Source organism: Dipodomys spectabilis, unplaced genomic scaffold, assembly GCF_019054845.1.
Source record: "Dipodomys spectabilis isolate Male_0828 unplaced genomic scaffold, ASM1905484v1 ptg000512l, whole genome shotgun sequence".
Lineage (NCBI taxonomy): Eukaryota > Metazoa > Chordata > Mammalia > Rodentia > Heteromyidae > Dipodomys > Dipodomys spectabilis.
Genome location: NW_024871189.1, coordinates 1,505,702 through 1,530,571, shown reverse-complemented (window position 1 = coordinate 1,530,571; position 24,870 = coordinate 1,505,702). Strand labels below are relative to the sequence as shown.

Sequence of the window (24,870 nt, the reverse complement as noted above, 5' to 3'; positions counted from 1 at the left end):
AAAGCTGTCCTTTTCAGGCAATTCTGGGTTTTAGAAGCCATGACTCTGAAGAGTTGACAGGCAAGGGATGTATGAGGCCCCAATCTCCTCCACAACATGGTGTGATAAACCCATACCCTCTTGTGAAGAGGCAGCCACTTAGGTCACAGGAGGTAGGCGCGTGCAGTGAGATGTGGAAGGGCAAGGCCAATCTTGGCCAGTCTCAGCCGCTCAGGCCTCCCGACACCTTTGGGTCTTGCCCAGCCCTCCAGCCCACCCAAGCTCTCCTCGTGGGCTCCTTCTTTTGCCCTCTGTAAGGCAAAAGGACCTTCTAGGTCCAGCTGTGGAGCAGAAAGCAGTAGCCAGGAAGGATCTGACCCCTTTGGCTGGACATGGCAACAGGTGTGTTGAAAGATGAGTCGCTAAACCTGATCCTGCCCTCCGGGAGTGAGGAGCTCAGTTTCGGGTCCTCAGGTCTCCAAGCATGACTGTGTGGCTTTATATAGCTCTGTACACCCTATATAAGCGGGAAGCGGGGTGTCTGGCGGACCAAGAGCCTGTAGGCTTATCAGGTCTGGCCTGTGTATTCCTCACCTTACCACAGGGTCCCTCGAGGGGCGGTCCACCTCAGTCCCCAGGATGCCCAGTAGAACTGTCCGTTACTCCCGCTACAGCCCCCAGCAGCGGCGCCGGCGGCTGTTGGCCGATCGCAGCGTGCATTTTCCTAATGATGTTCTCTTCTTGGACCACATCCGCCAGGGTGACCTGGCACAGGTGGGCCGATTTATCCGTGCTAGGAAAGTCTCCTTGGACACCATCCACCCCTCTGGTGAGTGGGTGCCGAGGACGTGGAAGAGGGTCTGGAGGGGCGGGGGCACCGGACAGTGCCTTGACCCCTGCCCTTGCACCCTTCCCAGGCCTGGCTGCTCTGCATGAAGCCGTGCTGTCAGGAAACCTGGAGTGTGTGAAGTTGCTGGTCAAATATGGGGCCGACATTCACCAGCGGGACGAGACGGGCTGGACGTCTCTGCACATGGCCTGCAGCGATGGGTACCCTGACATAGCCAGGTGAGAGGGACGGGCACGAGCCACGGCCCCGGAAGCGGCCGGACGCTGCCCAGGAGCCCGGGGCGCCGGCGCCGCGCTGCCCTCGGCCTCGGCCTCCTCACCCAGCGCACGGCACCGAGAGGCGGCGCCGGGCGGCCCTGGGGCGGCGCCGCGCGCGGCAACGGCTCCTTTGCCCCCAGGTACCTCATCTCCCTGGGGGCCGACAGAGCGGCGGCCAACGACGACGGCGCGCTGCCCTCCGACCTCATCGACCCGGACTTCCAGGACCTGCTGGAGCTCTTCCGCGGCGCGAGCATGGGCTGAGCCGGGCCGGGGCCGCCGGGGGCGGCGGCGTGGCGGGCGGCGGCGCGGCGGGGCGGCCGGGGCCGGGGCCGGGGCCGGGGCCGGGGCCGGGGCCGGGGCCGGGGCTGCGCCCGCCGCCCGCCGCCCGCCGCCCCGGCCCTCAGCGGCTTCCTCCTCAGGGTTTTGTAGGCTGACACTTTGTACTTCTTCAATAAACGCGGTTCCCGAGCCCGGGGTGCTGGCCTGATGTCTGGACCCCGGTTTCCCCCATTACGGTCTTCCCGGCCTCCCGGCCTCCCGGCCTCGGTCGGCCCCGCCGGGCCTCGCCCCGCGCCCGGGCCCCGCGAAGGCCCGCGCGACGCCGGCGCCCACGTGACCGGCGGCGCCTGCGCAGCGCGGCGTCACTTCCGGTCGGCCCTCAGGCAGCGGCGGCGGCGGCGGCGGCGGGCCGAGCGAGGTGAGGCGGGCGCGGCGGCGGGGCGGGCGGCGGCGGCGGGGCGGGGCCGGCGCCGTCCCCGCGGGAGCCCGGCCGCCCCGCCCGGGGTCGCGGGGAGGGGCGCGGCCGGCGCGGCGTGGGGGAGGCGGCGCGGACGTGGCCGGGGCCGGCGGTCGCGGGGCGACGCCTTCCCGTCCGAGCTCGGACGCGCGCGTGGCGGCTCCGCGGCCCCGGGGGCCCGGGACCGGCCGCGGACGCCGTCCGGACGGGCCCTGCCCGGGCTCCCGGCCCCGCCGCCCGCCGCCCCGGCCCCGAGTGACAAAAGCGGCGCGGGCCGGCGGAAGCGCGGGGGGGCGGCCCGGTCCTCCGGAGCCGACGGAGCGGCGGGCCGCCGAGGGCACGGGCAGCCCGGGGCCGGGGACGCCCGACCGGCTCCGCACGAGGCCCCTGGCGGGACTTGGGGCTGGCTGGGCGTGGGGGCTTCGGGACGGCGGGGAGGGAGGCTTCGGGGGACCGCCAGGCCCGGGTGCTGGTCACAGCCCGTCCCCCGGCCAGCCCCCGTCCCCCCGGCCAGCCCCCGTCCCCCCGGCCAGCCCCCGTCCCCCCGGCCAGCCCCCGTCCCCCCGGCCAGCCCCGTCCCCCCGGCCAGCCCCCAGCCAGTCCCCATCCCCCGGCCAGCCCCCGTCCCCCCGGCCAGCCCCGTCCCCCCGGCCAGCCCGCATCCCCCCGGCCAGCCCCGTCCCCCCGGCCAGCCCGCATCCCCCCGGCCAGCCCCGTCCCCCCGGCCAGCCCGCATCCCCCCGGCCAGCCCGCATCCCCCCGGCCAGCCCCCAGCCAGCCCCCATCCCCCCCGGCCAGCCCCCATCCCCCCCGGCCAGCCCCCGTCCCCCCGGCCAGCCCCCATCCCTCCAGCCAGCCCCCGTCCCCCGGCCAGCCCCCAGCCAGCCCCCATCCCCCCAGCCAGCCCCCATCCCCCCCCGGCCAGCCCCCGTCCCCCCTGGCCAGCCCCCGTCCCCCCCCGGCCAGCCCCCATCCCTCCAGCCAGCCCCCGTCCTCCGGCCAGCCCCGTCCCCCCGGCCAGCCCCCAGCCAGCCCCCATCCCCCCAGCCAGCCCCCATCCCCCCCGGCCAGCCCCCATCCCCCCCCAGCCAGCCCCCGTCCCCCTGGCCAGCCCCGTCCCCCGCCCCCGCCAGCCCCCATCCCCCCGGCCAGCCCCCAGCCAGCCCCCATCCCCTGGCCCCCCCCCCAGCTCCCAGTCCCCCCCAGCCCAGTCCCCGCCCAGCCCCAGCTCCCAACCAGCCCCATCCCAGCCCCCAGCCAGCCCCCATCCCCCGGTCAGCCCCCAGCCAGCCCCAGCTCCAGCTCCCCACCAGCCCCGTCCCCCAGCCAGCCTCCATCCCCCCGCCCAGCCCTGTCCCCCAGCCAGCCCCCATCCCCGGCCAGCCCCATCCCCCGGTCAGCCCCCAGCCAGCCCCAGCTCCCCACCAGCCCCGTCCCCCAGCCAGCCTCCATCCCCCCGGCCAGCCCCCATCCCCCAGCCAGCCCCCATCCCCCAGCCAGCCCCCATCCCCAGCCAGCCCCAGCTCCCCACCAGCCCCATCCCCCGGCCAGCCCTGTCCCCCAGCCAGCCCCCATCTCCTGGCCAGCCTCCCTCCCCCTGCCAATCTCTGTCCCCGGCCAGCCCCATTTCCCGACCAGCCCCGTCCCCCAGCCAGCCCCGGCCCCCGGCCCCTGGCCAGGCCCAATTGCCTGTTACAGCCCCGGCCCCCGGCCTGCCCCTGTTCACCGGCCTGCCCCTGTTCACCGGCCAGCCCCATCCCCCGGCCAGCCCCATCCCCCGGCCAGCCCCTGTCCCATGTCCTCCTGCCAGCCCCGTCCCACGGCCAGCCCCCCGTCCCCCCCGCCAGCCCCCGATTGGCTGGTAGGTTACTTCCTGTAGTTCTCCCAGGCTAAGATGGAGTGGTCCGCACGCAGGTGTTCTACTTGGAGACACCTGTTGTCGCCTTGCTGGACGGCAGTATCAGTCCCGCGCGCAGCGTCCCTGGACGCGTGGCCATGTCTGGCAGTTTGCGATGGGCTCGGGCTTCCTGCCCCTGTGCTGCTTTATCTCCCACTTCTTGCCTCCCACCAAGAGTCCTGTGGAGAAGGAAACTGCCCACGGCCGTCCGAAAGACCCTGTCCTTGTCCCTCGGCAGAGACTCGTGGCTGTGCCTGGAGACTGGGCGTTTCAGAAACCTGCCAGGGCTGCCGCGGCTGTTGAAGCAGGCTTGCGGAGGGCCAGGGGAACCATTGGCTGTGCCCTGAAGGTCCAGGCAGGGTGCTGGTGGGCATTGGGTCACCTCTGCTGGGTGGCAGGCCACCCCACCTTTGAGAGGGGGCATTGTGGGGTGATTTTTTCCTGGTCCAACTGTCAATGGTGAACAGTGTGTGAACTGCCCCACACATGAGTTGCTGTGGTCAGCCCATGGCTGTAGCTAGGGTCTCTCCAGTCCCATGTGCTTTTCTAGGCCTTCTCCCCCATGAGTCCAGTTACCTCAGACTGTTTGGTCTCATGCTTAGTGATCAGCAGGGCTTTGCTTCCTTTATGCTTTCTCTTTCTCTTTCTTTCTTTCCTTCTCTTCCTTCCTCCCTCCCTCCCTCCCTCCCTCCCTCCCTCCCTCCCTCCTTCCTTCCTTCCTTCCTTCCTTCCTCCCTTCCTCCCTTCCTCCCTTTCTTCCTTTCTTCCTTCCTTTCTTCCTTTCCCCCTTCCCCCCCTTTCTTTTTTCTGTGTTGGTACTGGAGCTTGAACTCAAGGCTTCTCATTCTTGCTTGGGTGTTTTGCTCAAGGATGTGCTATACCATTTGAGCCAGGCCTGCACTTTCAGATTTTTGCTGTTTAGCTAGAGATAAGTGTCTCACAGACTTTTCTGCCAGGTTGGCTTCAAACTGTGATCCTCAGATCTCAAGTTTCCTGAGTAGCTCAGCGGGGAGGCTGTTGTGGCTGTTGGGGTGTGTGTGAGTTGGGGTGCAGGCAGTGGGCCGGGAGACGTGCACTGATGGAGAGGCTTTGGGGGGAGGCCTGTGGGCTGGACGCCCGTCTGAGGAGCCTCAGATTTGACCCTACCATCAAGAATGCTGCCTTAGGGCTGGGAAGGTGGCTCCGTGTTAGAGCGCTTGCCTTGCATGCCTGAGGCCCTGGGTTCCATTCCTCAGCACCACATAAGCAAAAAGAAAAAAGCCGGAAGTGGCGCTGTGGCTCAAGTGGTAGAGCGCTAGCCTTGAGCTGAAGAGCTGAGGGACAGCGCCCAGACCCAGAGTTCAGGCCCCACGACCGGACCAAAAAAAAAAAAAAAAAGAATGCTGCCTTAGTGTAGTCTGCCAAGCTGACGCATTAGTGATTGCCAGCTGCAGCCCAACTTCAGAGACACAGAAGAGTCTGGGTGTAGATGGTTCCCACCTGTAATCCTCCTAGCTACTCAGGAAGTTAAGATCTAACGATCATGGTTCAAAGCCAGCCTGAACAGGAAAGTCTGTGAGACTTATCTTTTTGTTTTTGTTTTTTTTTTGGTTGGTCATGAGGCTTGAACTCTGGGCTTGGGCACTGTCCCTGCACTCTTCAGCTCAACATGAGCGCTCTACCACTTGAGCCACAGCACCACTTCTGGTTTTCGAGTGGTTCATTGGAGATAAGAGTCTCACGGACTTTCCTGCCCAGGCTGGCTTTGAACCGCAATCCTCAGATCTCAGCCTCCTCAGTAGCTAGGATTACAGGCCTGAGCCACCAGCACCCGGCTTGTGAGACTCATCTTTAATCACTAAAAAGCCAGAAGCAGAGCTGTGGCTCAAATGGTAGAGAGCTAGCTTTGAGCGGGCTCTGAGGTCAAGACCAGGATTGCGCCATCCCTCTCCCCCCACTCCCGAACCCCCCCCCCCCCCTACACACACACAGAAGAAGTATTCTGTAAGAAGGAAATGATGTGGCAGAAAGAAGGACATCGGCAGGGAAGTGTGTGGAACTTGAGGAAGTCTTGCAACCTTGCCCTGTCTCTGACGGAGGTCTGGGGGGATAGAGGCCCGGAGATAGAGGCCCGGGAACATCCCCATCTGGCAGGCCCCTGCTCCTTTACCACCCTCCTATACCTGGGTGTGTCACGGCGCTTTTTGCAGTCCTGGGCCGCTCCCAAGCCCCTCAGCTGCAGCCCTGTCCTGCCCACCCACCTGGTTAGGGCCTTGCTTAGTTGGTATCATGCTTCCTTCATTCCTGGCTGGTAAACAACACTGGAGGCTCAGGTTTCCCTCTGATGAGCCAACACAAACGCTGCTGCCAGCCAAGTGAGCACCAGCAGTGCACCCAAGCAGAGGGCAGGGGATGTGTGCAAGCGGACAGCCAACGGCGCCGAGATCGCGCGGGGTGGACGCTACGGGAGGACATCCTGGACGGAGCGGCCAGTCCCGCCAGGTCCCGAGGCCGCTTAGGCCTAGCAGGCGAGGCAGGCCTGGCCAGCCCTCTGCTCCTGGGGTCTTCCTCCCCTCGTCGCTGTTGTGCTCTCTCGGGAAGGCTTGTCCCGGATTCTGGTGTTCTTGGGCCCAGTGCCCTAGAGAGCACCAGGAGAGAGACTAGCTCCAGGAAACGTGAGCTTTAGGGCGAGCGCTGCTTCTGGCTGGAAGCCAGGCCTGGGAGCAGGCAGCCCTCGGTTCCCTGGAGGGAACGGACTCGCCTCGTTCTCCTCTTGCCCTGGCCTGTGCGCCTGTGCGCACCTCTGCCTCCTCATGGCTCAGCGGGCCTAGAGGAGGGGAAGAGCGCATTGCCGCTGCCGGGCCTGGGGATGGGCAGGTGGGCATTGTGCTGAAACCTCCCTCTGGCCTACCCAGAGGATGCTCCCTCTGGAGGAAGGCAGGGCGTGGGCCCCCAGTTTTCTTCACTTGGAGCTGTGTGTGTGTGTCCTAGCTGGCCAGAGTAACAGTCTTCCCCCCAAAGAGACCCCTTCCCCAGGGCTGCAAAAAATCTCCTGGGCTGATGATAAGGCTGTGACAGATGGCGCCCTAGGATTCTGCTCACTGGTCAGGCCTGGAGGCTCCTGGACACGCTTCCTCCCTCCTTCCTCCATCCTTCCTCCCTCCTTCCTCCTGGACACGAAGGCTTCCTCTTGGGACGCCCTTCGTCCTGGCCTAGTTGGTTGTGTCCCTAGGGCACTGACCGCTTACACCCCAGCCCCAGGGGATGAGGAAGCTGGGCCACTGGCCCAGGGCCCTCGAGGGCCGCGCTGTGCCTTCCTCCCCAGGGAACCGGTTCCTACTTCAGTTCGGAAGCTGAGGGTCCCCGGAAAGGAAGCAGCCCTGTAGCCAGCCAGGGCTGAGCTGGGGGCCCTCGGAGCTCTTCTGCTCAGAGGTGCAGAGGTCATAGACGCTGCCATCTAGGATCCAAGTCATCTGTGTGTCAGGGGCTTAGCCTCCGGACCCCATCTGACAGCCGAAGCCTGCACAGGACTGCTTGGAGCTGCTGGCCGCCGCCCAGCTGGGGTCCTTCCACACTCTGGGCACGGAGGGGGCTGTGCCTGCGCCCTCTGCCGGCGGGCTGGAGCTCTGTCCCACCCTGCCTTGTGCCGCTTGTTTCAGAGGCCGAGGGGACTGGCAGTGGAGCACCAGGACCAGACACCCCAGCGATGACCAGGTGGGCGTGAGGGGCTCTGCGGGGCGGGGGCTGCCCTCCCCCCCCCAGCCATCCTCACCTACGCACTTGCTCCCTGTAGCTCCCCCGTCTCCAGAGTGGTCTACAACGGCAAAAGGAACAGCAGCCCCCGCTCGCCCACCAACAGCAGTGAGATCTTCACCCCTGCCCACGAGGAGAATGTGCGCTTCATTTACGAAGGTGAGCCGCTCCCCTCAGAGCCTTCATTTACGAAGCTGAGCTGCTCCTCTTGTGCCCTGGGGTGTGGCTCCTGTCACAATTCCCATACCTTGGGGTCCAGAGAGGTCGGGAGGAATGTAGAATCTCTGGGTGGCAGCCGCTTATGAGGAGAATACAGGAAAAGGGGCAGTGGCCCGAGAGAGTTGGCATCTGGAGCCAGTACTCGGCGAGGGGGCGCGGGATGGAGTCACGCGGCCTGTGCTGCGGCTGTGAGCTGGCCGGCCCTGGCAACTGGGAAAGGAGGCCTGGGATGGTGTCAGGCTGCCAGAGCCCGGTGGGGACAGCTGCCAGGAGGAGCAGGGCAGAGGAGAGGAGAGGAGAGGGGGTGGGTAGTGTCCGAGGCGGAGGTGGAGCTGGGTCTAGGTCTGGGCTCTGCTGGCATGGTGTGTGAGCGTCTCCTCCACGCTGCAGCCTGGCAGGGCGTGGAGCGAGACCTGCGCAGCCAGCCGCCTGGCGGGGAGCGAGGCCTGGTGGAGGAGTACGTGGAGAAGGTCCCCAACCCAAGCCTAAAGAGTGAGTGGCAGGGGCCCAGGAGGGAGGGGTGGGGGGGGTGCCCAGCACCAACCCCCCTGTCCCTGGCAGCCTTCAAGCCCGTCGACCTGAGTGAGCTGAAGCGCCGAAACCCTCAGGATGCCAAGAAGTCCTAGAGCCCTCCGCACCCCTTCCCTGGCTTCCGGAAGATCAGGGTGCACGTGACGTTGGTTCCCTCCTGTCTGTGAGCCCCACTTCGGGAGGGGGAGAGGCGGCCGCAAACCCCGGGCCAGCTCCTCCTCCCTGAGCCCTCTCCTAGCTGTCCTCTCTGGGCATCTCAAATTACCATTGCCACTGGGGAAGCAGGGGTGCGGCTCTGCCAGTCCCTCTGTGCTGTCACCTGTCCCTGCGCTCAACCTCCCGTCCTGGCCGCTTCAGGTTGAGGAGGGGAGGAGGGGCCGTGTTCCCTGGGCTGCAGGGACTGGCTGGTTTTGTCCTTGAGATGACCAAGAAGTAGGACTCACCCCATCCAGCTGGCCCCTCCCCAGCCCCACGCCTGCTGCTCCCCTGGCCCGGAAGCTTGGGAGCGCCACTCCCCTGCCCCTGTTGTCCGGCCTGCCCCTCCCTGCCTCAGCTTCAGAATGGCACCCCCTCTGTGCCTGGGTCAGCGCTGGCCTCGCTGAGGTCCCCGCCACCAGGCCTGGCTTCCCGGTGCTCTTGGGCAGGGCACCAAGGCCGTCCTGAAGGCATGGTGCTGCCCAGCCCGGCCTGGCTCTCCGGGGTGTGCGGTGTGCCGGGAGGGTGCGAAGGGCCCCTTCCTCTTCCTGTGCTCTCTGGAAGCTCTGGAGCCCGAGGGTCTGTGAATAAAGGTGGGAGGCACTGGGACTGGCCTCCCAGCAGTCTGTGCAGCCCCGCCCTCCAGCCCAGACAGCCACTCCCAGCCGGGAGTCCGAGGTGGGGAGGGTGCCTGCGGCCCTTGGTGTGAGTCCCCTCCCACAGCAGGAGAGGGGAGGGAAAACTGCACTGGACACCTGGGCTGTTGTGAGCAGCGCCAGCCGTACCCAAGCTCGGGAGCTCCTCCACGAAGCCATTCCTGGTGCGTGTGGAGGCCTGGAAGCCACGGACACCCTCTGCTGTCCTTAACCCACCTTTACGACCGTCAGTGAACTCTTGCGGGAGGTCGGCCTCTGCTGTTGGAGAAGGGGGCAACTGCAGGGCCCAGGAAAGACCTGGCTGCACTTGATCTTCAGACCTCACATGACCCTGGAACGGCCCTGCTCCTGTGGCAAAGCCACACAATTTATTTCAGGAACACCCTTTCCCAGAAGAGTATTCCAGGGCTTGAGAGGCCCGAGACATCCAGGGGTGGGCTGGGCAGCTCTCCCCAGGGAACGGGGCACAGACAGGACTGGGCCTGTGAGAAACAGCTGCAGCACGGTGCCACGCCACCCCACGGAACCTGCGGGGCTGTGTCCCCAGGGCCCGGGAGGCCTGGGGAGCTTTGTCCCCAGCCAGGGTTTCAGCCGCTCTCCCTCACCCAGCACTGGGCAGGGGAGCGGTGGGCCGGCACGGATGGTTGACATGTTTCTCATCAACATATTTATACCCTCTACCCACCGCGGACGCGGGGACCAGGCTGAGTGGGTGAGGCCCCATCAGAGTGCTGGGGTGATCACTGGGCCAACACAGGTGTAGCACGAGGTCCAGCTGCACTTGAACCTGGCAGGAGCTCCCGCCTGGAGGTGGGGCGCCCTGCCGCATGACCTTGACCTGGATTTTAGCCGCGCCCCAGGCCCGAGTGCTGGCCGCCCGCTGCCCCGTACATCACCTCACACCTGCACCTGACAAGGTGGCCTGCCATTCCTGGGAGCAGCCAGGGCTTGCTGTGGGCATGCGCCCGGTGTGGACGGAGCCTGCTGGCCCAGGCAGCACTTGGCCAGCATGGTGAGGTGTGAGCCGCGGCCGGCTCACACCTATGATCCCAGGACTGTGGCTCAGAGCCAGCCGAGGGGGGAAAGTCCATAAGAGTCTTCAATAAACCACGAGAAAATCCAGACCCGGAGCTGTGGCTCAAGTGGTAGAGCACTAGCCTTGAGCAGAAAAGCTCCGGAACAGCGCGCTCAGTCTCTGAGTGGCTCTTGTATGGAGCCCAGGGGTCAGGCCCCCGCCCCCAGCCGCTGCCCATGCTCCCCACGCACAAGGTCCCTTCCCTCAGTGCCACCTGGGGTGCTGAGCAGGGGGCCCACACCTGTGCCCCCAGGCTAGAGCACCAGACAAGAAGTGGGAGATGGGGCTGGGGTCCAGCCTGCCTCGGGCTGGCAGAAGTGAGGGGTGACACGGGCAGAGCCACCCTGCGGCACGCCGGCCCCTTCCAGGGTTTGCCAACCATGGGGCGCACGTGTGGTCAGCAGGTCACCCATCCAGGCTGGGGGAGGGTGGACGGCCCTCCCAGTGTCCACCCTGGCCGGCTCTGGGGCGGCCTCCCGCCCCTTAGCTGTTCCTCTCAGCAGCTGGGGTGTGGGCCATGTGGTCCAGTGGGCGTGGCTGGGGGAAAGGCCAGGGCTGTGGACATCGAGCCGGCCTCAGGAGTCCACATGTCATCAAAGGTGGCGAGGTTGCTGCCCTGGTCCTTGCCAGACAAGGCTTTTCCACCCGCAGAGGCTGCAGCGCGGCGTTCACTCTACCAAACAAACTTCTAATAAACTGTCCTGAGCATCACCACATCACAGTGCAGACAGACATGGTGGTATGTGCCTTAACCCCGGCACTCAAGAAGCTGTGGTCTGGAGGACCATGGTTTGAGGCCAGCCATGGGCACGAAGTTGCCTAAATTCCGTAACATCTGGCAGAAAGGGTGGCGGGGGCTCAAGTGGCCCAGTGCCAGCCTAGCAAGTGTGAGTCCCGACAGGCAGTTCACTCGGCTTGTGAGGCTGAGGACCACAGCACCTGCCTGAGGTTCCGGTGCTCACATCTGGGGATGGGAGGCACATGCTCACAGAACAGCGTCTCCATCATCCTGAGCCAGATGCTTCATAGAACGTTTTACGTGGAGAACATGACCCCGGGCAGGGGCCCCGTCGGGGCAGCCGGGGGAGAGCTGGGGGAGGCTTGGCATGGGCGACGGGGAGTGCTGGCTCCTGGGGGCACCAGGCAGGAGCCCGCGTCTAAAGTGGAGGCGGGAGCGGGGGGGACAGTCCCAGAGGTGGTAGAAAAGCAGGACGAAAACCCAACCCCAGTACCCTAAAAAAGTCGATTCCAGAGGACCAGGGTTGAAGGGAAGTTAGCTGAATATTGGTAAATTGGTAAACTCATTTTTCCTTTTTTTTTTTTTTTTTTCTTTTTGGCCAGTCTTGGGCCCTGTCCCTGAGCTGCTTTTGCTCAAGGCTAGTGCTCGACCACTTGAGCCACAGCACCACTTCTGGCTTTTTCTGTGTATATGGTACTGAGTAAAATTTATGCATGCAGGGCGAGCCCCCTACCACTGAGCCACTCCCAGCCCTGAACTTATTTTTCTAAATTGTGGAGCTGGGGTTGAGCTCTGGGCCTCATGCATGGTAGATAGGGACTCTGCACTTGCGTTGTACCTCTAGCCCTTTTCATTCTGGCTGAGGTTTGCTTTTTGCCCAGGCTGGCTTACACCACAACCCTAGTTATGCTTCTGGCCATAGCTGGCGTGTGAGGCACGCTCCCGCTCCCTACTCCGCTCAGGTAAGTGCTGGTGAAGGCTCCTGCCTGGACTGGCCTACAACCATGATCCGATCATGACCCCCAGGGCAGCTAGACCTTGTTTTGTTGAGACAGGGTCTTGCTTCATAGCCCAGCTGGCCTCAGACTCCCCAAACTGCTGTCTCCGCTTCCTGATCGCATGAACCTCCACGCCCAAGCAGATACCTGTTCTCTGTTCTTCCCATTCTTTGGGTTGCATTTCTAAGTATCATATGTGAATTATTACTGTGTCTCCTGTGTGTCTGCTCACCCTCAGTACATACTTGTGTGCCATATCCACTATCCTTTCTGTTTTTTGTTTTGGTCAGTTGTGGGGCTTGAACTCTGGGCCTGGGCGCTGTCCCTCAGCTCTTCAGCTCAAGGCTAGCGCTCTACCACTTGAGCCACAGAGCCACTTCTCATTTTCTGAGTGGTTTATTGGAGATGAGTCTCACAGACTGGGCTGGAAAGGTGGCTCAGTGGTAGAGTGCTTGCCTTGCATGCATGAGGCCCTGGGTTCCATTCCTCAGCACCACATAAGCAGAAAACGTTGGAAGTGGCACTGTGGCTCAAGTGGTAGAACGCTCACCTTGATCTGAAGAGCTGAGGGACAGCGCCCAGGCCCAGAGTTCAGGCCCCAGGACCAACGACAACGATGATAACAACAAAGTCTCACAGAATTTCCTGCCTGGGCTGGCTTTGAACCATGATCCTCAGCCTCTGAGTAGTTAGGATGACAGGTGTGAGCCACCCGGCTCTAGTTCTTTTTCTTCCTGTGATTTATGGTTAGATCAAAGTTGGGTGTTTATAGTATGATGTCTGTGTTTGTATTCAGAAATGAGCTATGTGGTAAACTTTTTTCTTCCCAAGTTTTTGTTTTCCTTTGACTTACTGATTTGTTTTTCTTCAATGCTGAGGATTGAACCAGGCTGGCAAGCGTCTAATGCTTAGCTACCCAGCCCTGGCAGCTTTTTAGGCAGGATATTACTGCGTAGCCTGGGCCGGATGGGATGGCAGGTATGTGCCACAAGGCGTGGCGTCATTGCCACTCATTTTGCCCCTGTGTACTGATCACTGATTAAACATCAAAATCTCCACTTGGTGAGTTCATTTGCTTTGATTGCTGGATGGGGGTCTCTCCTGAGCCTTCTGCCCATCCTGAGGTCCCCTACCGTCACCAGGGCTTTAGTCATCTGAGTTTCATCCTTGATCCCTTTTTTTTGAAGTGGGGGGTCAGTTGTAGGGCTTGAACTCGGCCTGGGTGCTCTTTTGCTCAAGGCGAGTGCTCTACCACTTTGAGCCACAGTGCCACTTCCGCTTTTCTGGTGGTTAATTGGAGATGAATCTCATTCTTGCCCAGGCTGGTTTTGAACCGTGATCCTCAGATCTTAGCCTCCTGAGTAGCTAGGATTACAGTTGTGAGCCTGCTCCAGCTTCCCGGGCAGGGATAGGGACGGGGTACAGGAGGACAAGGGCAGCAGGATTCGGGTTGGGCAGGGCCGTCAGGAGCCCGACCAGCAGGCCACAGCGCACCCAAGCTCCGCAGACAGCAAGGCACACGGTCGCTACACGCACACGGGATCGCACCCGGTGTCCGGGGCCCGGACCTCAGGCCCCCGCAGGTGCAGCTGCCCAGTCATTCCAGTCACCCAGGCAACCCCTCCCGCCACAGAGCCAGCCCTACCCACTGCCCCCTACCCCGGCTGCCGCCCGCTCTGAGCGGGCGGTTGTTTACCTTCGCTGAGTGGCCTCTGCTGCGTTCATTTGCTCCAATTAGCCAGCTGTGCCTGAGCAGCTCCGGCCCACGTGTCTGCTCTCCCGGAGGTGCCCCTGCCCGCCCCCCCTCCACAAGTCGCTGACTGGCTCTCCCCATCCCATGCAGGCTCCCACCATGGGTGGCCTCGTGGCTGGCCACGGCTCCACGTGGCCTCCCGCCTGGCCACACAGGCTGGAGCTGGAGCCTGCGCTGTGCCTTAGAACCAGGAGCCGCCAGAGACCAGACCCAGCCCTCAGGAGAAGCTCAGACACCAGACCCAGCCCTCAGGAGAAGCTCAGACACCAGCCCAGCCCTCAGGAGAAGCTCAGACACCAGCCCAGCCCTCAGGAGAAGCTTAGACACCAGGCCCAGCCCTCAGGAGAAGCTTAGACACCAGGCCCAGCCCTCAGCATCTTCTGAGCCACCAGTGGCCTCCCTCAGCCACCACCGCACTGCCACGTCCCTCTCCTAGAAAAGGGCTGTGCTTGGGGGGATAATGGCTATGCTTGGGGGGATTTAGGGAGGAGGCACTGCTGGCCACCTGGAGACTCACTAACCTTGTTGCGTATGGACAGACAGAGGACATACCCACCGTCCTCACGGCCCCCCTCCCTCCCTGCCCGGCCCCGCACAGCTCACCACACGCTTCCAGCCCAGCCTCTAGGACACTGCTTGAGCTCTTTATTGGAGGGCACATCTGTGCAGCCCTGAACAGCTCCCACAGCACCCACGTCCCTCCAGTCCGTCCCACAGTGGGTGGGCTCTGCGGCCCTGCTGCCCCGCCCCTCTGGCGAGGCCTGGCGAGGCCTAGACTCAGGTCTGTCCTGGCCAGGCTGGAGAGGAGACTCAGGTGGGGCTCTCAGACAGCCCTCCACCAGCCAAAGGGGTCTCCACGGAGGGGTCCGGGCCAGCGCCGAGGCCGCTGCCGTCCCTCAGGAGCTGAAGCTTCTGACAGGGGGATGCGTGGCTGCCGGAGAGCCGCTCCTCCCGCAGCACTCTGCCCTCCCGCCGGCGCCGCCAGCGCCGCCGAAGCTCTGCCTGCACCTGGGGATGCGGGGCCAGTCCTGGAGCCAGTCCAGAGCCCCCCTTCCCGGCCCCCAGCCCCTGGCCAGCCCGCCCTGCTGGGCCTCCCCAAGATGCCCAGCTGCAGTCCTGAGTGGGCCCTGAGCAAAGCAAGCTCCCACCGGGCACATATGGCACCACGGCTAGAGAAGGGAGCATGTGCTGATGCCCTGGGATCCTGCTGCCCCTGTGCTCAACAAGGACCCAGCACCGGGGCAACAGCTGCCCACCTACCTCCTTACTGAGGAAACAGTACAGGACAGCCACCAGCAGGCCCTGGAGGGAGAGCGTGGTCAGGGCGCCCTGGCCCCAGGGGTGGGGGTGGGGGGGCAGGCAGGGCGTCACCTGGAAGGAGCTGAGGAAGAGGTCAAAGAAGAGCTTGGTGGAGCGCAGGGCGCCCTGCGCCTGCTCGTCCGGCACAAAGGCGAAGACCATCTCATGGACGCCCAGGAGGGGGACAAGGGTCAGTGTGGACCTGGCCAGCCTGCGGGGCAGAGCCTGAGCGTCCCCACGCCAGCCCGACCCCGGTCCCGGGGCTCTGGGAGTCTCGGGCCTGCGCAGCCGGCCAGGGCCACCTCACCCACCGGAACTTGTAGTCGCCGTAGTGCATCTGGCGGGCCCGCAGCTTGGCCACGAGAAGGTGGACGATTCGGACAAAGATGCAAAAGTTGATCTGTGTGGGGCATACACACATCAAGGCAGTCCTCGGAGCCTGCTGCACCCCAGGTGACCCCCCAGCGTGTCCCCCCTGCCAGTGACCCCTCCCCCGATGAGTCACCCCCCTGCCAGTGACCCCCTGACATGTCCCCCCCTGCCAGTGACCCCCGTGTGTCCCCCCTTGCCAGTGACCCCCCGGCGTGTCCCCCCCGCCAGTGACCCCCTGGCGTGTCCCCCCTTGCCAGTGACCCCCCAGTGTGTCCCTCTGCCAGTGACCCCCCAGGCATGTCCCCCCTGCCAGTGACTCCCTGATGTGTCCCCCCCTGCCAGTGACCCCCGTGTATCCCCCCTTGCCAGTGACCCCCCGGCGTGTCCCCCCCGCCAGTGACCCCCCAGGCATGTCCCCCCTGCCAGTGACCCCCTGATGTGTCCCCCCCCTGCCAGTGACCCCCCGGCGTGTATCCCTGCCAGTGACCCCCCGGCGTGTATCCCTGCCAGTGACCCCCCCTGACGTGTCCCCCTCTGCCAGTGACCCCCCCGGCGTGTCCCCCCTGCCAGTGACCCCTCCCCCGATGAGTCACCCCCCCTGCCAGTGACCCCCTGACATGTCCCCCCTGCCAGTGACCCCCCAGTGTGTCCCCCTCTGCCAGTGACCCCCCAGTGTGTCCCCCTCTGCCAGTGACCCCCCAGGCATGTCCCCCCTGCCAGTGACCCCCTGATGTGTCCCCCCCCTGCCAGTGACCCCCCGGCGTGTATCCCTGCCAGTGACCCCCCCGACATGTCCCCCTCTGCCAGTGACCCCTTCCCCGATGAGTCCCCCCCTGCCAGTGAGCCTACAGCCAGCAGTCCTCGGGCAGGTGGTACGGAGGGACGTGGGCATCCTGCCCTGGGTGGGCAGCCTGGCCCGCTGCCCAGGGTGCGGCCAGGCCCCTCCTCCCCCCTGCAGGCTGCTGTTCCCAGGCCCTGGAAGGCCAAGGAAGGGGGGAGGGGACTCGGCAGTGCCTGGGGGTCTCGGTCCTCACCAGGATAGCCAGGAAGACAGGAGCCCGCAGAATCCACCAGAAGCCCATGTTGTCGTTGCTGGTCCAGCACCTGCAGGGGCGAAATGGACCCCAGCCCCCCATCCCACTGGGGTCCGACAGCGCCTCCGGGAAGGAAGGGAGGGGTCTGGAAGAAGCCCCACGCCCGGGCGCCCCAGCCCCAGCACCCAGGGCCCCAGCTGCCCGGCCTGCGCCCTCAGTGCATACTCACTGGACGTTCTCAAACAGACCCTTGACCACCACCCAGGGGATGACGAACAGCAGGGGTGCGCCTGTAGGGGGCGGCAGCTGTGGCCCTGTGTGCTGGGCCAGCCCTCTGCTTCGCCCACCGCAGCCCACTCACCCCAACCGATGCCCAGGTAGACGGCAAAGAAGCTCCTCTCAGGGAAGGTGGCGCGGCTCAGCAGGCTGTGCAGGTACACGCCCTCCACCAGCAGCCAGCAGTAGTTGGCCACGATGCCGTACTGCATGACCACGGCAGCCACGCGGCAGCCCGCCACCGCCTGGGCAGGGTGCAAGTGAGCTAAGACCGCACTGCCCGGCGTGCGGCCCAGGCAGGGTGGGGCCGGGGGCTGGGCCCAGGCAGCCCACTGCCCCAGGTGGGAGGCTGGGGTGGTCCGGTCCGGCCCCCCACTCACCCCGCTGCTGAGCCAGATGCCAACGCTGAGGTCATCCCCAATCTTCTGGCTGTAGCGCGTCTTGAGCAGCTGGTCGATGATGAGCACAGAGCCGGCCTTGAGCACAAAGGACGCAAACAGGTTCCCGTGGATGTAGTTTCGGGTGCAGTGCAGCTTGCTGCGGGGACAGCCAGTCAGCGCCACTGGCCTCCCTGCGCGCCCACTGCCGGGAGCCTGTGTGGCCAGCGTACCTGAGGCCCAGGAGGACGGCCAGGGCGAGGAGCAGGGCCCCCAGCGACAGGCTGTACCCCATGGTGTACATCACCTGGAAGCTGCTGTACAGCTTGGCGGCCTCCCTCTGCGAAGCACAGCGGCCGTTCAGCCCAGGGCTGCTCCTGGACCCGCCCGGTGTCCTCCGCCGCCCCCAGGGCGTACCTGGACTTCAATCTCCTCCATGTCCATCTGGCACTGGGAAGCATTGCGCCGTGGCTGCCCCTGGGGCCCGGGGACCCACTGCCCATCGGGCCCGCACCTCTTGAACACCAGGTGGTGCTGTACTGGGGAGGGGAGGCAGGCCTGCTCAGTGGACCCTCCCCTCCACACACACACACACCCCGCCGGCCGCCCAGGCCCCCGAGCTACCTTTGTGATACCAGGGCAGGTACCAGGGGCAGGAGACATTGGCGGTGGTGTTGGGGGGCGTGTCGGGCCAGCAGGCATACTTGTCAAATGTTCGGTTACAGACCAGCTCTGAGCAGGGGCACGGGTCCCTCAGCAGGTGGGGCTGGTGAGGAGGAGACCATGTCCGCCTCCTCCCCAGGCCAGCCTGGTCCTGAATGCGTCCAGGGCACCTTCCCTCAGAGCCCTCCGTCCCCAAATGCTCCCCACACAGGGCTCTCCCCCTCCTCCGCTCTTCTCATGTGCCCACTTTGGAGGAGGCCTCCCACACCCCGCATCCCCTCCAGGTGACAGCACAGCCCCCTGGGGGGCTGCTTGCCCCAATCTTTCTGCCTCCCAAGTGGCTGATCCCGGCCCGAGCCCTCCCACCACCTCCTCCAGGCTCTGTTCTGACACCCCGCTGCCCGCCTTGTGCACTGTCTGCCCAGGGCAGCATCCCGGGCGGCGCGTGGGGGCCGCGGGGGCCACCGGCAGCAGGACAGGGTGGCGAAGCCCAGCCCAGAGACCGCCTGCCATCTCCGCTGTTCCCTGGGTGCGTGGCTCTGCGCCAGGCCCTGACTCGGTCACCTCACCTGTACACGCAGGGCAGAGGGCGGGGGTGCGGCGCCACACCCCCAGAAAGGCTTCCCACAGGCAGGGCCTGGGGGGGGGGGCTCACCCGTGGGAGGCGGCAACAGACTCAGGTTGTAGTGGCACTGGTCTCTGTACAGCTTCCACTTCTTGAACAGGAAGTCCATCACCTGGGCAGAGGGGGCCTGTGGCTGTGGACAGGGACAAGTAGCAGGAGAGACAGGAGAGAGCCGGCCGTGAGCGGTGGGGAGGGGGGAGGGGGGAGGGTGGCCCGCGGGCGGGGCAGAGGCTGAGGCGCCCACCTGGCAGGCCAGCAGCAGCAGCAGTGGCAGGGCCTGGAGCGGGGCATGCTTCTGGGCGGCCGCCCCCCACATCTGGCAGGGGCCACACGTCTGGATCTTCAGGGTGCACACACCCTTCTTGGGGCTACAGAGCAGCAGACGCCGGGGTCTGGAGAAAATCCAGACCAGGCAGTGCCTGCTCCCCAATCCCAGCCCCGGGAGACTGAGTGCTGGGCCGGGGGGGCGGGAGGGGGGAGGGACAGTCCCTAGCGCCACACACAGAGGCGCTGAGGGACACACGGACATGCAGCGGACATGCAGCGGCACCCACCCCCATCTGCTCCCCAAAGTCCCCCAGCCCAGGGGGCTGGGCCAGCCTCACCATCCTGTTCTTAGTCCCCGCAAGGGCTGGGTGGGTAGGCAGAGTACAAGGTAGGGTGCCCAGGCCCCTCTCCTGGCCCCCAGTGCTAGGCCAGCTCCAGGATTCCAGGAGCCAGGAATGGGGGTCTCTGAACGCGTCTTCCGGGCTTCTGCTGGGGCAGTGCGTATGGCTGGCGGTACATTCCTCTGAGTCTGGCTGAGCCGGCTGCCCCCCTCCCCCCCTGCCCTCCCTCCCCTGCGCCCGGTCCTGAGGGCACAGGGCGGCTGTGACTGCAGCTCACACCAACCTCCTCCACTTCCGAATCCCCTCAACGGGCCAAGCCGGGCTCCAGGCTCCACAGCACCTGATGCCCGACCCAAGCTCACCGCAGTCTCCAGAGACCTTTTGTTTTAATCAGCCGTGGGGCTTGAACTCAGGGCCTGAGCGCCGTCCTGGAGTTTTTCTGCTCAGGGCTAGCACTTGTCTCACGGACTTTCCTGCCTGGGCTGGTTTTGAACCCTGATCCTTAGATCTCAGCCTCATGGGTAGCTAGGATGACAGGCGTGAGCCACTGGCACCCGGTGGTTGGGTTTTGATGGGGCCTCTGCTGTGTCCCCCCAAGCAGAATGAGGACTGTGGACTGGTGGGCAGAGGAAAGTGGGGGGCTCAGCAGCACAGGCTGTGGCTGTGGGTGTGGCTATGACTGGGTGTGGCTGAGCTGTGGGTGTGGCTAGGGTATAGATGTGGGTGTGGCTGGGCTGTGGGTGTGGCTAGGGTATAGATGTGGGTGTGGCTATGCCTGGGTGTGGCTGGGCTGTGGGTGTGGCTATGACTGGGTGTGGCTGGGCTGTGGGTGTGGCTGAGCTGGGGTTGTAGGTGTGGCTAGACTATGGGTGTGGCGGTGGGTGAGGCTGTGGTATAGGCATGGGTGTGGCTGTGCTGTGGCTGTGGGTGTGACTAGGCTGGGGCTGGGGGCTGGGCTGTGGTTGTAGGTGTGGCTGGGGTATAGATGTGGGTGTGGCTATGGCTGGGTGGGGCTGGGCTGGGCTTGTGGGTGTGGCTTCTTGTGGGTGTGGCTATGACTGGGTGTGGCTGGGCTGTGGTCTAGCTGTGGGTGTGGCTGGGCTGGGGTTGTGGGTGTGGCTTGCTGTGGGTGTGGCTTGCTGGGGCTGGGCTGTGGTTGCAGGTGTGGCTGGGGTATAGCTGTGGGTGTGGCTTCTTGTGGGTGTGGCTATGACTGGGTGTGGCTGGGCTGTGGTATAGCTGTGGGTGTGGCTATGACTGGGTGTGGCTTGCTGTGGGTGTGGCTTGCTGGGGCTGGGCTGTGGTTGCAGGTGTGGCTGGGGTATAGATGTGGGTGTGGCTATGGCTGGGTGTGGCTTGCTGTGGGTGTGGCTTGCTGGGGCTGGGCTGTGGTTGCAGGTGTGGCTGGGGTATAGATGTGGGTGTGGCTATGGCTGGGTGTGGCTTGCTGTGGGTGTGGCTGTGCTGGGGCTGGGGGCTGGGCTGTGGGTGTGGTGGGGCTGGGGCAGGTTCCTGGTGGGGCTAGCAGCTGGGAAAGGCCAGGCAGGAAGGGAGCTGCTGCAGCTGAGTCTGTTGGGGCCTCTCAATCCAGCCTTCTGTCCCCGCAGCCAGGTGGACCCAAAGTGCCGGCACCCCTGGTTCAGCCCATTGGGGGCCCTGGGTCACACAGGGCCCGCCAGGAGACCCAGGACTTGCAGGTCCCTGGTTCTTGCCTCAGTGGAGGTCTGAGACCGGGGTGAAGGACTGGCAGGCAGGCGGAGGGGTGGGGCAGGCACCCCAGCCCGGGGGGTCACTACGGGGCTTTATTCTCTCCTGACTCTCATCATAGACTCCTTGGCCACCACTGCCCTTGACAGCCTTAAGCTGGCCCTCTGGCCTCAGCATCCAGCCACTGGCCCTTCCCAGGAGCTGCAGGGCTCCCAGTGCCTGAGGATGGTGCTGGCCGGTGGGGGGGGGGGACAGGAGTGAGTGGGAAGCACTGACCCCACTGGTGGGTGGACAGGGGAGATGAGGCCGAGGACACTTCAGCCCAGCTCTGCCTCCATACCCCTGCTGGGAAAGTGGGCGCCCTTAGCTGGGCGCTGGTGGCTCACGCCTGTCATCCTAGCTACTCAGGAGGCTGAGATCTGAGGATTGCAGTTCAAAGCCAGCCCGGGCAAAAAAAGTCCATGAGACTCTTATCTCCAATAAACCACCAGAAAACTGAAAGTGGCACTGTAGCTCAAATGGTAGAGCACTTGACTTGAGCTGAAGAGCTGAGGGACAGCGCTCAGGTCCAGAGTTCAAGACCCACGAAAAACAAAAAAATAAGTGTGTACCCTGTGATGCCACCTGGCCAACTTTCCAGTGTGAGGAGCACGGCAGAGCTTGCAAGGAGACCAGGGCAGGCCCACACAGGGGCTGCTCCTGCCGGGGGAGGGGGCCAGACACACCGCTGGGGGTGGCGATGGGCCGTGGGCAGGAGGGAGGGAGGATGGCTACCCTGCCCCTCCCCACCTATCTTCATGGCAGCTCCCGGGGGCACACCCCAGCTCCCACACTGCCACACACAGCAGGTCAGGCACGGCCAGGCACCGTCACCCTAGCTGCTCAGGAGGCTGAGATCGACGGATTGTGGTTCAGCCTGGCTAGGAAAGTCCATGTAACTCTCATCTCCAATTAATCACCAAAAAGCCAGAAGTGGCGCTGTGGCTCAAGTGGTGGAGCAAAAGGAGCTAGGAACAGCGCCCAGGCCCTGAGTTCAAGCCCCAGGACCAGTACTAAAGAAAGGAGGGTTGAGCTGGTAATGGTTGATTTCTGCAGTGCCCCAGCACAGGCTAGGGGCACAGGCCCCTGGGGACCAGGCCTTAGGTCTCAGAAGCCCAGACCTCGGGGAATGTGGCAAGATGTCCAGATGCCTCTGCGAACGGAGAGTGAGCAAGAGGGCAGAAGGTAGCCATACAGAACTGTGATTTGGGGTCTCTGCCTGGTGAATCTGGGACCCAGAGCGAACACCTCCGCTTCCTCTGTAGGGATCCTGTCTCCCTGCTGCCAAGACTAAATGAACCAGAGAACACAGGACTCTGTCCCCTAGGGACGTCCCCCACCCCGGGGTAGACGCTGACCCCAGAGGTGGCCAGCAGTTCCCTGGACAAATATTTGTTGAACAAGTGAGCAGCCTGGGGCCCCAGGGTAACGTGGCCGCCTGGCGGGGGTCACGCCAGGCTCCGTGTGATCCCTGGGACAGCCAGAGCCGTGGCCTGGCCCTGGCTCCAGCCTGGAACAGGTGTGGGCGAGGAGCAGCCTGGGCTGGCCTGAGCCCCCCACCCTGCAACAAGCCTCAGGCTCCAGAGTCTGCTGGCCACCAACATCAAGGAGGACTTCTGACACAGGTGTGGCCACCTGGGCGCTGAGAGCATGCCCCTCCCCCTTCCCTCCTCCCTTCCTCTCCCTCCCCATCCCTCCCCCCTCCCTTCCCCACCAGCTGCCAGCCGGGCAGGACACAGACTCCTCACTGTGACCCACCAGAGTCCCCTGGATGCTGGATGGATGGCCCAAGGGCCAAGGGAAGGCCTCGGTGCGGCCACAGGATCTGAGGGGAGGGAAAGGCCCTTCCCGGGTGTCCTGGGGTCCCTGGGCCCTGGGCTGGTGGAAGGTAGTTTTGTGAAAAGGGGAAGAGGCAGAGGTCACAGCTCAGGAGCCCAGCAGCCGGCTGTTGACAAAGCCCCTGCCCCCCCCTCCCCAGCCCAGCAGGCAGGTCTGGGATGGGAGCCAGCTTCCCGCTCCCCTCCATCACCAGCTCGCTTGCTCCCCCCACCCCCACCGCCCGCTCCCCTCCATCACCGGCCCGCTCCCCCCACCTCCACCGGCCCGCCCCCCCACCCCCACCGCCGCTCACCCCACCTCCACCGGCCCGCCCCCCCACCCCCACCGCCTGCTCCCCCCACCTCCACCGGCCCTCTCCCCTCCATCACCGGCCCGATCCCCCCACCTCCACCGGTCCGCCCCCCCACCCCCACCGCCCGCTCCCCCCACCTCCACCGGCCCTCTCCCCTCCATCACCGGCCCGCTCCCCCCACCCACACCGGCCCGGACCAGGACCTTCCCAGGCGTAAATCCCCACAGCCCTAAACGGGGGCCGGGCCGCCGCGCGGGGCCGGGCGGGGACCCTCACGCGCCCAGGTCAAAGTCACCGGCGTGGGCCGCGGGCAGGGGCGGCAGCCCCGCGGCGCGTCCTGGGGAACCGGGTACCGGGGCGGCCCCGACGGGCGCAAGGCCCGGGGAGAGGGGCCCAGGAGCCGCAGCCTCGGGGCGGGGCTGGAGAGGGGCCGGGGGAGGAGAGGGCGGAGGGGGGGCGGGCGGCGGGCGTCTGGTCGGGGTCTGGAGGGGGCCAGCCCGCGGGAGGGCGGACACCCGCCACGACGGCGCGGACGGACTCCCACGCGGCGGGACCGGGCCGCCGGGGACCCCGGGGAGGGAACCGCCACCCGCTCCCCCCGCGCTCACCTCCGCGCGCCCGGCGCCGCCCGGCTGCCGCCCCGCGCTCACCTCCGCGCGCCCGGCTGCTGCCCCGCGCCGCCCCGCGCTCACCTCCGCGCCGCCCCGCGCTCACCTCCGCGCCGCCCCGCGCTCACCTCCGCGCCGCCCCGCGCCGCCCCGCGCTCACCTCCGCGCCGCCCGGCTGCCGCCCCGCGCCGCCCCGCGCTCACCTCCGCGCGCCCGGCTGCCGCCCCGCGCCGCCCCGCGCTCACCTCCGCGCGCCCGGCTGCCGCCCCGCGCCGCCCCGCGCCGCCCCGCGCCGCCCCGCGCCGCCCCGCGCTCACCTCCGCGCCGCCCCGCGCTCACCTCCGCGCCGCCCCGCGCTCACCTCCGCGCGCCCGGCTGCCGCCCCGCGCCGCAGGCTGTGCGCTCCGCTCGGTCCCGGTCGGCGCCGACTCCGCGCCCGCGCGAACTTTCCGGGCGGTGGCGGCGGCGGCGGCGGCGGGGCGGGGCGGGGCGGAGCGGCCGCGGGAGGGGGGAGCGGGAGCGGGGGTCCCCGGCCGGCCCCGCCCGCCCCGCCCCCACCTGCGGGGACCCTCGGGGCTCGGGCGGCCCGCCTCGCCTCCTCCCACTCCCGCTCCGCACTGCGCCCGGCGCCTCGCCCGGCGGTGACGGTGCGAGCGAGCTGACCAGGTGGCCGCGAGGGAGAGGAGGCGCGGCGCCAGTGAGCGGGGTGGGGCGGGGTGGGCGCGGGGCGGGGCACGCGGGTGCGGGGTGGGACAGGGGAGTGGTCGTCTGCGGTGGGATCGCAGCATAGACGCGCGGGGGCTCGGGTAGGGGCGCGGGGGCTCGGGTAGGGGCGCGGGGCTCGGGTAGGGGCGCGGGGCTCGGGTAGGGGCGCGGGGCTGAGTAGGGGCGCGGGGCTGAGTAGGGGCGCGGGGCTGAGTAGGGGCGCGGGGGCTCGGTTAGAGGCGCGGGGGCTCGGGTAGGGGCGCGGGGCTCGGGTAGGGGCGGGGCTCGGGTAGGGGCGCGGGGCTGAGTAGGGGCGCGGGGCTCGGTTAGAGGCGCGGGGGTCGGGTAGGGGCGCGGGGCTCGGGTAGGGGCGCGGGACTGAGTAGAGGCGCGGGGGCTACGGTAGGGGCGCGGGACTGAGTAGGGGCGCGGGGCTCGCGTAGGGGCGCCGGGCTCGGGTAGGGGCGCGGGGCTCGGGTAGGGGCGCGGGACTGAGTAGGGGCGCGGGGGCTCGGGTAGGGGCGCGGGACTGAGTAGGGGCGCAAGGGTCGGGTAGGGCCTTGCTTAGAGGGTGAGGGAGAGGGAAGCGAGGGCGCTTCGTTTTAAACTAATTGCACCTATGCATGAAGCTGACAAAAAACAAAGCACGTTCCCCATGGGGCTGCGCAGAGCAGGCACCCGCACCCGCTCCCCAGGGAGGGTCCCGGTGGAGGTCCCCCTCCCGCTCCCCAGGGCCCGGCTCGCCGTGGCCGGCTGAGGTCTCCCCTTGGGTTGACCCTGTCCTCTGGAATCTGGGCGTCTCTGGT

General features: G+C 66.1%; 3 protein-coding genes across 4 annotated transcripts; 2 read left to right on the top strand and 1 right to left on the bottom strand.

The window, feature by feature from the left end:
- Ppp1r27 (protein phosphatase 1 regulatory subunit 27) lies at positions 1-1,366 on the top strand. Its single transcript, XM_042670054.1, has 3 exons — positions 1-808; positions 897-1,047; positions 1,227-1,366. The coding sequence occupies exons 1-3, from the start codon at positions 619-621 to the stop codon at positions 1,348-1,350; spliced, it is 465 nt and encodes a 154-aa protein (XP_042525988.1). The 5' UTR covers positions 1-618; the 3' UTR covers positions 1,351-1,366.
- A 209-nt stretch (positions 1,367-1,575) lies between these two features.
- On the top strand, positions 1,576-9,008 carry Mcrip1 (MAPK regulated corepressor interacting protein 1). The gene is made up of 5 exons (XM_042670017.1): positions 1,576-1,786; positions 7,361-7,415; positions 7,495-7,613; positions 8,064-8,165; positions 8,235-9,008. Exons 1-5 carry the CDS (start codon positions 1,576-1,578, stop codon positions 8,297-8,299), a joined length of 552 nt encoding a protein of 183 aa, XP_042525951.1. The 3' UTR covers positions 8,300-9,008.
- Positions 9,009-14,261: 5,253 nt separating this feature from the next.
- Positions 14,262-23,771, bottom strand: Gcgr (glucagon receptor). Of its 2 annotated transcripts, XM_042670051.1 has the most exons (14): positions 23,699-23,771; positions 18,511-18,634; positions 18,297-18,399; positions 17,603-17,710; positions 17,396-17,517; positions 17,212-17,318; positions 16,982-17,138; positions 16,687-16,846; positions 16,555-16,615; positions 16,326-16,395; positions 15,231-15,319; positions 14,992-15,130; positions 14,881-14,922; positions 14,262-14,628 (listed from the first exon to the last, which is right to left on the bottom strand). In XM_042670051.1, the coding sequence occupies exons 2-14, from the start codon at positions 18,580-18,582 to the stop codon at positions 14,431-14,433; spliced, it is 1,428 nt and encodes a 475-aa protein (XP_042525985.1). In that variant the 5' UTR covers positions 18,583-18,634; positions 23,699-23,771; the 3' UTR covers positions 14,262-14,430. The 2 variants fall into 2 exon arrangements, with proteins under 2 accessions (XP_042525985.1, XP_042525986.1); XM_042670052.1 differs by lacking the exons at positions 18,511-18,634; positions 23,699-23,771 and having other exon boundaries at positions 17,396-17,512; positions 18,297-18,388.
- Positions 23,772-24,870: the final 1,099 nt, after the last annotated feature.